The sequence below is a fragment of the Parasteatoda tepidariorum genome, chromosome 11 (genome assembly GCF_982258835.1).
Source record: "Parasteatoda tepidariorum strain Cologne lab strain chromosome 11, Ptep-v5.0, whole genome shotgun sequence".
NCBI classification, from domain to species: Eukaryota; Metazoa; Arthropoda; class Arachnida; order Araneae; family Theridiidae; genus Parasteatoda; species Parasteatoda tepidariorum.
In genome coordinates, this window is record NC_141765.1 from 18,557,251 (window position 1) to 18,568,877 (window position 11,627).

The following is an 11,627-nucleotide window of genomic DNA, read 5'->3' on the forward strand; positions in this document are numbered from 1 at the left end:
AAAAATTTGAAAAGTAGAACGTTATTATGAAGTAAGTTATTGCTAGAATTTCATGTTACCCAGTCAAAGAATAAATTAGTTAGTTTGTAAAAATTTTGTTCATTTGATGACCTAATTTGTTTTCCCTAACTTCGTCAATTTTTGTTTTAAATTGAATAAAATTTGTGAAAATTTTGTCTCTTCTCTAGGACCTTTGTAGTGGATCCATCAGAGAACTTTCACTATAGATGGTTATCTGTGATTTCTATGGCGTTGGTTTATAATGTAGTCATGATAGTTGGACGCAGTGTTTTCTGGGAGCTACAAAAGTTGTCTCCTGTCACTTGGTATTTCCTTGATTATCTATGTGATGGAATTTATTTTATCGATATGGTTATCCATGCGAGAACAGGTATATTTTGTCTACTAAAAATTTAATTGCTAAATAATGTTCTAACGCAGTGGGCTGATCGTAAAGACACTCCCAGTAGAATACCGATGTCAAGCATCACTGACTCCTGTCAGTAAGCGGGAGTGTGGCAACTTTGATCAACCTGAGTTGGGAAAGAGGGTGTGTGGTATCGGTCCTCGTTAGACTGTTCTACCGTAAAGTGCTCGACTTCGCGTGCATAGACCAATGAAAATATAAGTGGTTTTCCTCTCCACTTAACGTAAATATACGTTAGTTCCGTCAAAAAGTCCTCCACGAAGGCAAATTTCTCCCAATACTTGATCCAGAAGCTCCCTTGTCTTCTGGATTGGGTTCAAAATTACAAAGCTACGGAGTTGAACATTGGTAGTCGTAAAGAAACTCAAAATCGAGTCAGCTATTCAACGACTGTTATAATAATAAAATAAACAATAAAATAAAAAAATATTAAGACAATTATATTTTAACAATTGCACAAAACATTAAATGTGTCATTTAGTTGCAAAACCGGGCATCTCCAAAACATCAAATTCTTTAGAAAATCTGAGTTTGGGCTACACTGAGCCAAAATAAGGTAGGAACCGAAAATTCTTCGGTTTAAGAAGCATTAAGACAGTGTGTTTAAAAAAGCAGTAAAAAGAGGCACGTAAAAGGACCGAACAGTTATTTAATTTTATATTTTAGATTCAATCGGTATTGTAATTCACTTTGGCTGGTTTTGCTACAAACGGAAACTCAAAATTTTTTTTTGCAATTAATGTAAACACTGGTTTTTAAGATTGCAAACAGACAAAAATGTTTGGCCGGATCAAATTACATGAAACAAATATTAAAAAAAGTTTTTTAAGTGAACTATATTTGAAATTACTTTTATGTTATATGACTGGGACTAAACATCTCTGGAAATCTCGATGCACTTTAAAACTGCCTTGAGAATCAGAAACTTTTAATATTGAATGATGATAAAAAAATTTAGAGCTAAAATAATTGGTGATTGAATTTGTTATTTGATATAGCATAATACGATAATATGTTATTAAAAAATGGTGACGAGTAAATATTATGAAATCATCAAATAATATTTGACAGTAATTGCATTAAATTTTGATTTCACGAGACCAAAAGTAAACATAGTAAGCAAATTACATAGTAAGGGCTTTTTTGTTTTCTATGAGGTAAGATTACTTTTCTTCTTTCTTGACTTATTATTTACCTCACATTTTTCTTCATTGCAAAACTGAGTACAAATAAAAAAAAAAAACAAAACGTGAGACTCAACTATATAGAAACTTAGTGTGTATATAGTCATAAGCGAAGACTCAACACTTAACAACAAGTAATAATTAACACTATTGAAAGACTGAAAGTTAGTATATATCTATATTGCCCAAAGGCAGTCAAAGTGACTGGATTGTGTAAGAATAACTAATGTGGAACAAAATTTGTTTAAAATTAATTTTTAATATTTTTTACAGTTATATAACAAGTTATTAGTAAGTATTAACAATAAAAAATTATATGTTGTACAAAAAGACACAAAATTCTAAGAAATTGTGTCATTATGTACTTCATTGTTTTTCTAATTGAAATTAAAAAGCAGTCAAAATGACTTCCTTGGGCAATCTAGTGTTAAAATCTTGATCAAAAAACACATTTGGCCGGTTTGGTCTCTCTTTATTGGCAGGATTTGGCTAGTTTTGCAGAAAAGTATGATATTTTAATGCATGTACAATTTAGATTTAGTAGAATATGCCATAGTTTCTAGTATACAGTTCATGGAAAAGTTAATTTATAGCTTAAAAAACTTAAAAAAAGACATTTCCAAAATTTGATTTGATTGTCAAGGTGATGGCCGGTGTTGAAACTGAAAGACACAAATGATGCATAGTGACAGGAAAAAAATAATTTTATTAAAGTAAGAAAATGTAAACCTAATTTGCTTCTAAAATGAATGCATTGAAGAAATAATTCAGCGTGTAGTGTACTGCAAAAAATTAAGGAAAAAGAAACTATAGCTAACATATAATTAACAAGTACAGTGTTTCTTTTTTTTATTTACGTTTAACCTTTCATCAAATTGCTTTTAATTAACTTTGATCAATTTACTTACGCTTTCTAGTCTTAGCACGTAGTAATTTATTCTCTTTCTCTCTTTTTTTTATCTTCTAAGAATGAGGAGTCAGACAAATTATTCTGCATTAATTTCAGTAGATTGAATTGATCTGAGACTAACGTTTAAAACTAATCACTTAGATAATGCCATCTGAACTATTTACTTGGATGCATGCTTCCAGTTTTTTTTCTTACAAATATACTTAGAGGTTTTTTTGGGGAAATTTGAAAACAATATTGAAGAAAAAAAAAAGAATTAAGCATCCATATACAATTGTTGAAAAAAAATCGCCATCTATTGGCCATCAAGAGAATAGTTAAAAAAAAATTTTTAATTAACAAAATTACAATATTTAGTTCCAAACATTTTTTCCCTTTTCATCGAAACAAGAATCGAAAATTTTTTTCAAAGGAAGTTTTAAGAAAGAAAATATGTTTTATATTTACTAATTTCGATTCATCTTTTAAAAAAATAGATTTCGAACTTTTGAAAGTTAGTTAAAAAAATCATCCTATTCTATATTGTGCAGAATTCGATAATTCATTATATTAGAAAAGAAAACAGAAAAAAGATTAAGCTTTATTGAGATTTCGATGGAGCCAGAATTTAAGATACATACATATGTCCTATATGCGAAACTAATTTATGCGACCCTGTTTTGGTCTCTCTAACTCCACCAATCAATTCGAAATTCGAAAAATTATTTCGAAACCTTACATATATTTAACTTTTATTGGATAAAAAAAATTGGAAAAATTCATAATGGTGTTCCCTTAAATTAAAAATAACTAAGTTGAATATTGAACAGCAAGTTTTATGAACCTTATTTGAAAATAAAAAGGAGAGCAAGCAAAACCATTGTAATAAAAAGAGTGGTGGTTGCCGAAGAATGCAAATCAAAGCAGAATACATTTCCAGGCGTAATGTAGGTTTGGAGCTGAACTGAGATCAGGTACCAGAAAATTTGGCGTTAATAAGAATATAAAAGGCTAAATTGTCTAGAGTTGAAAAAATTTTGGCGTTGCTAAAATTAAATATATATCAATGGCTTCAAGATTGAAAGACAATCGATCATTTGATTTGATAAAGAAAAATAACAGTAATGAAATACTTTCTTTGAAAGAATTGATAGAAAGCAAGTGAAAATCAGGGCGAGCCTCTAGTCGAGTTCATATTTCAATAATTCAGTTAGGGTATTTTATATTTAAGTATGTAGAATAAGTTTATTAAAATAAGACATATTTTTACATTGTTCACACATTGACATCGTAGAATGTTTACACTTTGACAAACCGGAAGACGAGAGTAAGTCGTGAAGAAAAACTTCGTCAACTAATGAGTAGGGAGGGTTGGCGTATGACACTTTTCATAGTCATTTCACGTCTTAAACAACCGAAAGAGCAAGAAAAAAGAATTATTAATGTAATCAGAATTAGGGGAACAATAAATTTGATTTAAAAAAAAGATCATCGAAAAATATTGATTGCGTGTAATAGTGACTTAAATTCTTTTCATTTTTATCCTTTTAGATCGCGTTAAAATTTTTTATTATTTTACCTATTTAGCATTGATTGAAATACTTTAATTTGAAAAAGAATTATATTATTATGTTGGCTGGTTCGAAAGTTGTAGCGAAGTTGAAGCATCGGATTTTTAGGATGCTTTAGACTGCTTATTTTACAGCATTCCGTGCATCAGTTTAATGGCTTGTAAATCCGTCGTCGTCCCAAGATCACATACTTTCTACGAGATAGAAATGCTGTTTTCAAATTTGTCCTATAGCTGGCTCTGTTATTTGATTTTCACAGAGTATCTAGTGTCCAATTTATCAAACTTAAACATTGTTCTTATATAATTGTAAGTTAGTTTATTTGAACTTTAATTTGCACATTGTACATGCGTAAGGCTCAACGTATAAGACAATAGCTATTTAAAATTTTTAATAGCTGTTATAACGCATTACTATATTACATGGTTATATAAGGTACTAATTCAATTTTGTAACGTGATCTTTATACTCCAATGGTGCAATTGGAAGAAATTAAGTGATGTTAATTAAACCATAAAAGAATTAAATTCCAATTATTTTTTTCCAGCTAGATTGACCAGAACATGAACTTAAGAGGACGCTATACAGCGGGAAAAACCTTTTGTCGCAAATTCTCTTTCAATTACATTAATAATTTAAACATTAGAATACAGAAGAAAGAGAGTTGAGATAAAACAAGAGTAAACTAAGAAGTTTCAAATAACTTATAAAATTACCTATTGCAAACAAATTATTGCAGGATTAGCTGTTATTATCGAAAGGGAAGTAATTCTGTCATAATTTGTTTGAAATTTGATATTTTGAAAAAAAATCAGCATTTGAAGCTACAAAATTTACTCTTTCTGAACTCAATTTTTCTATACTTCAAATTTTAAATTGTAAATATAGTTGAAATAGAATTTGCCATGAAAGATTTCTCCCGCAGTATAGTGTCGCCTTAAAATCAATTTTGCTGATTATGCCATTGGAAAAAGTGGATTTTAATTAAAGGATTTATTTCTTTAACCTCAAACGTAAAAAAATAATTGATCTAATTGCTTGTTAATACTTTAAAGTGTTAATGCATAATGCAATCTTCGCATTATAATCTATAGTTTTACTTTATATTTTATATAATTTCATATCTGTCGTAGAAAACCGACCCAATTTTGGGTTTACGACTACTAATGTCTCCGTAACCTTGTAATTTTGAACCAATCCAGAAGACGAGGAAACTCCTGCATCAGAACCCCCAGAGGTATTGATTTGCTATGGGAACGCGGAGGACTTTGCGACTCGACAGATTTAACGTGCACCAGTCACCATTTACTACACGGTGAGTTTTCGGCCGGCTACGATCGAACCCACGAACTCTTGGACATGGGCCCAGTGCCCTACCGACCAGGCTATCCCGTCACCGTAATCCATAGTTTAAAATTTCTAAATCCTTCGTCGAACAATTAATTCATAAGTAACGCAAGTATTTATTATATAACAAATTTCCATTGCTTAATTAATCGAAAAAATGTTTTACATAACAATAAAGAAGTTAATATATTTATCAAAATGTTAAAGATAAGAACAAACAATTAAAAATGAAATTGACTCGAGTGTTTCTCTATTACTTGCCACTTATTTTCAGTCATAACTAGTTTTTAAATAAAATTAAAACAAAATAAAAAAGCTCAAATAATATCACTAACTTCAGATACAGTACAAAATTAATCCTTTATTTTGATAACTAATTTTTGACACTGCTATAATTATAGAGAGGTTTCGCACTTTTGCATACACCAATACACATACTATCACATACACTTTCCCATATATTTTTTTTCACTCCATATTTTCTGCGCAAGCTCTGAAGAGAATGGATACTATTCTGAAATTACTCCACCTCTCAAAACCTAATTACGTCAAAGGGAAAAATCGTTCTATTAATTGTTACTTGATTACAAAAGTTCATTCGCTTCAAAGATATATAGATTGGAAATAACAGTCGACATGTTTTAAGCGCACAAAAATAAGCACCCATTTTTAAAACTTGCCAGACATGAATAAGAGAAAAACAAAAGTGATTTGAGATATGAAATATAAAGTTGCCTACGAAAATGGAAAATAAAGACTAGAAACCAAACGAGAAAAAACCTCAATAGCCGGACGAGAATTACAATTCTTATTTTTTTAGTTTCCTCCAAAAAGTGTAATTAGGTGCCGGCAGAGAATAAAAACTCTCGGCTACTAAGGTTTTTTCTAGTTTTCCAGATCTCACCTTTATTTTCCATTTTTTGTTAGCAAGTTTACGTTTTATATTTCAAATCACTTTTGCTTCTTCTCATTCACTTCTGGCAAGTCTTGAAAATAGGCGCCTATTTTTGAGTGCTTGAAACATGTCGATTGTTATTTCCACTCCGTTAATATTTTTGAAGCGAATGAAGTTTTTTAATCTAGTATTATCTTACCGATTCAGTTTCTTGGGATTATTTATTTAATTCCATTAACTATTTTCTTCCGGTTAAAAGCCAATTCTGGTTTAACACTGCTCACCAAGATGATAGCAATATCTTATGAGTGACTCATTTAAAAATAATTTCTATCTAATTTATTTTTTTCCATTTTTTTCAGGATATTTGGAGCAAGGTCTTCTAGTTAGAGACTCCAAACAACTTCTGAAAAATTATTTGCATTCCTATCAAGTAAAACTAGATCTCCTCAGTTTAGTGCCAACTGATTTATCGTATTTGATAATGGACACTACTTGTGATTTGCATGTGCCGTGTATTGTTATTTTCCGTCTAAACAGATTGCTTCGCTTCCATCGTTTATTAGAATTTTTTGATCGAACAGAAACTAGAACTAATTTTCCTTATGCATTTAGAATAGCCAAACTCGTGTTTTATATATTAGTCATTATTCATTGGAATGCATGTCTCTATTTTGCTGTAAGTTACTCTATAGGTTTTGGGAGTGATACATGGGTCTACAATATGACTACACCCAAGTTTTCGTCTTTAATGCATCAATATATTTACTGTTTCTATTGGTCTACACTTACTTTAACTACAATAGGAGAAATGCCACCGCCTGTTCGAGACGAAGAATATATTTTTGTTGTGATAGATTTTTTGATTGGTGTCTTGATTTTTGCAACAATTGTTGGCAACGTTGGTAGTATGATAAGTAATATGAACGTGACTCGTTCGGAATTTCAGAGAAGAATGGACGGAGTGAAACAGTATTTGGAATTTCGCAAGGTCAGCAAGGAACTGGAAAATAGAGTGATCAAATGGTTTGATTATTTATGGATTAACAGACAATCTTTAGATGAAGATGATGTGACATCGGTATTACCTGACAAACTGAAAGCTGAGATTGCGATTCATGTTCACATGGACACTTTAAAAAGAGTTAAAGTTTTTCAAGATTGTGAACCTGGACTGTTGGTGCAGCTGGTGCTGAAATTGAAGTTGCAAGTGTTTAGTCCAGGGGACTATATTTGTCGGAAAGGCGATGTCGGTAAAGAAATGTACATAGTTAAAAGAGGACAACTTCAGGTTGTCGGTGATGATGGGAAAAAAATCTTAGCAACTTTAAGTGAAGGTAGTGTATTTGGAGAACTTAGCATATTGAATATATCAGGTGTAAAAACAGGAAATAGGAGAACAGCAAATGTTCGCAGTGTAGGGTTCTCAGATTTATTTGTTCTTTCCAAAGAAGATTTATGGACTGTGCTAGCGGAATATCCTGAAGCTCAAAAGTTATTAATAGAGAGAGGAAAAGCTATTCTAATGAGAGATGGTTTGTTAGACGAAAAGGACGCTAGATCATGTGAATTAGAAGAAACAAATATTCACGTTAAGTATAATAAATTGCATACTTCTCTTGATAACCTACAAACCAAATTTGCTAGGTTTTTTAGTGAGTATTCTAGAACACAAAGACAGTTAAAACAAAGATTACATCGTTTAGAAGAAATGTCGAATAAACCATACATTGAACAACAATCAGCACAAGGTTTTAATGCTTTTTCTTTGCCTTCTTCTAATCAAAAAGAAAATCCGAATTTTCCTGAAAGCTAGCTAGCAATCTTATTAAATAGTTTAAATTTTGATACACAAGATCTATATTGCCTATAAATATTATAACATTCATTCATACTTATATATACATAAATAAATAAATATATATATATCTATATATATACTTATGTTCATATGTGTTCTTAAAATATTTTATATTAAAATTGTTTGACCAAAAATGTTAAAATGTAATAAAGAGATATTATTTAAAGTCTCTTCAATTTAAACATGTAAGCACATCGCAAAGAGTAAAGGGCTTGTATACTCAATGTAGTGACAAACGGTTCACTATTTTTCATTGGTTGATGAACTTTCCCACTATCTCGTCATAACATTTCGCATTACGGATCTTCGCATGAAATCAGCAATAATTTAAAATCTATGTTAGAAATAAATTTTTCGACTTCTTATTTTGAAAAATTAATAATACTTTTGTGTGCTTTAAATTGTTATAGCACTTTAAGTTAGATTAAGATATCTCGTTAAGTTTTTAAATGTGAAAGCATTTAGCAAAAAAAATGTATACAATTCAGTTTTATTCATAACAATACAGGCACATTTCCAGAGAAATCGAAATAATTCTTCATTGTTGGATAGATTTTATGAAACAATTGTTACCCTTTCAGTATGATTTGATTTTATCGCCATAATTTGCGTCAAGTTGTATTCTTTCAATGAAATTCAATATCATGATTAAATTATTCCACATCGAGGGTAAATGGGCTATTGGCGATTATTATGATCGCCTAAATCAATGAAGTGTAGTAAAGCATGCTAATCGAAGTTTAAATAACTAATGGAGTGTATTTTTTAATGAATAAAGCGTTTAAAGTCTTTTTCTTCTTTTTTTTTAAAAGAACTTGGTGGAAAGTGTAAACATAAAAGGTAAATACATTTCGTAAAAGCAAATTTTTTATTTTCAGACTTCTCCATTCTGATATTTTTAAAAACAGTTTGAAATTTTCGATTTCGGAAAAAAATCAAGAATGATTTTGTAGCTAATTATGTAGGATTGATTGTCAAGCGTGGTTTTTCATAAATTTGTGATTTTCTCTGAAATATTTCAATACGCATGCATACATATGTAGAACATACGCATACTATATGCATACTGAACGCGTACTATACATATTTTGCTTTAACTAAACATATATTTTTTTTTTAATTTTTATCAACTAATTAACAAATGAAAGCACAAAACGTTTTGTGATCATTTAAGGCTTAGATTAATTTCTAATATGAGCTGAAATGATTAATGATCAATATTTATTTACTGAGTATATTTTTTGCTAAGCGTTAACTGTCACTTATCTTTTTTTAAATCTTTTTTTTAAAAAAAGCCAAGGGAATTAGATTGGCTTACTAAGTCTTTTCCAATGATATATTACAATTTTTCTGTATATATACTGGGCTTTCTAATTTGAATTTGTATGTCTGAAAAACGCTTATTGAACAACTGAAAATGGGTGACGATGAACAATGTAAGGACCTGAAAGCAACAAAAACAAATTGATAGAACTTTTCCCCCAGTTAAACAATAATGGGGATTTAGTGTCATATGCAATTGAGGGAGATTTAAAATTTAATCTATGGAATGAAAAATAAAGTTCGTTGAAAAAAAAAATAGAATGCAATTTTAAATTCTCAAAGATAGATAATTTTTGCAACTGACATACTTGACATGCTTTTTTGTCCAATAAAATTATTTGAAAATCACAGAGACTATGAAATAAAAACGTTTACTTCCATTTCTTACAGCATCGTAAGAAAGAGGCGCTAATTGAAGATATAGGCTGTATAATTGAAGAGCTGAGTGTATGAATGTTCTATAAAAATTAAAATCTATTTGGCAACAATGGGAAATAATGATGTCCGCTATAGTTTCCAATTTTTGAAATCTTTATACTCATTTAACTGGCACAGCATTACAAACAGAATTCACCACCCTACAATAATTGAGGAGACACTTTCAGTTTTTGACATTTTTTAAAAAAAAATTTCTTAGGAAATACTTGAAAGTTATTTTATAACCTTATAAGTATTTAAATCATATGATTTCATATGGTAATATGGTTTAAAATTTAATTCACGAAATGAGAAACTATGTTCGTTGAAAAATAGAATGCAATTTTAAATTGATGGTTCCGAAAGATTGATAAATTTTGCGGCTGACATATTTGACATGCTCTTTTGTAATAAATAAAATATTAGAAAATCATGGAGACTATGAAATAAAAACTTTTACTTCCATTTATCATTTTCTTGCAGCATCATGAGAAAGAGGCTTCATATAGGCTGTACTATTGAAGAGCTGAGCAAATGGACGTGCTATAGAAATTAAAGTACATTTGTTAACAACGGAAAATAATGATGTCCGCTTGCTTCTAACCTTAGAAACCTCTATACTCATTTAACTGGTACAGCATTACTAACAGTGTAGTACATTACTCAACAATAATTGAAAAGGCACTTTCAGTTTTTATATTTTTTTTAAAAAATTTGTCATGAAATACTTGAAGATTATTTTATAACTTTACAAGTATTTAGACCATATGATTTCTCGTACTTATCAATAAAATTTAAAGCTTTCAGAGGTTTGAGGGACCAACAATAAATTTCAAACAATAAAGAAGTGTTTTTGAACAGCGTATGTCAGAAAATACAGCAATAAGATGTAGATAAGACTTGTATAAATTACTTTGGTTAATATATGTAAAAATTGCATAAAATTTCGCAAGTCTAGCTTAAATGTTTTGCAGATATGGACATTTTTATATAAAAAAAATTTTGTCTTATAATTTATCAATTTAAAATTTGAAAGTAAAAATCGCTTAAAATTGCGCAAGCATTAAAATCCGATTTGAATATCTTAAATATTTATAAGGTTTCTAGCAAATATCTAAGTAGTTTTTGTTAATTTTGAAAGGAAGCTCTAAATGATAAGAGGTTTTCAAAAATTTCCTTTTGAATCAAGAAACAAAATTTATGTCATTATGTTAAATTATTATAACAAATGATAATACCCTACAGTGGTTGACCGGACAAAAAATGTGATGGTATAAGGAGAGAAAACATGTGAAATAAAACATATTTTAATAGAGAAAGATCCTCTTTAGTACCGGTGTCATTTTTAATAAACCTTGTTAAATAGTACAAAGTAAAATTTGTGGGAACCTTCTAGCATTCAGAGCTTTCTTATAAAATTTGCAAAAACTACTTAGAAAATTGCACTTTTTCAATAGTTACCAAATACGATTCTCTTCAAAATTATGAAGAAAAAAAATTGTTTAAATGCTTTTCACACAAGCACAGTTTGAACGAATTACTTTAAATGCTCATGTGTTGCGCAATTTTCAGCGAGTTTGTTTGAAATTTTAAAATAATTATATTATTGATTAAAAATTGCTCTAAAATTTTGTTTTATTTTATTAAATACTTTTAAAGATATAGCAAAAAAAAACCGAAGACCAAAAAAAAAAGAAAAAAAAGAAGGAAGAG

The 11,627-nt window shown here is 29.5% G+C and overlaps 1 protein-coding gene across 1 annotated transcript in view; it reads left to right on the forward strand.

Moving 5' to 3' along the window:
• LOC147801259 (cyclic nucleotide-gated cation channel subunit A-like) overlaps positions 1-8,345 on the forward strand; it is a 66,633-nt gene extending 58,288 nt beyond the window's left edge. Inside the window, exons 4-5 of the mRNA XM_087155445.1 lie at positions 189-391; positions 6,676-8,345. Coding sequence (XP_087011571.1) covers positions 189-391; positions 6,676-8,129 — 1,657 coding nt within the window. The 3' untranslated portion in view covers positions 8,130-8,345. The remainder of the gene's footprint in view (positions 1-188; positions 392-6,675) is intronic.
• The last annotated feature ends 3,282 nt before the right edge of the window (positions 8,346-11,627 follow it).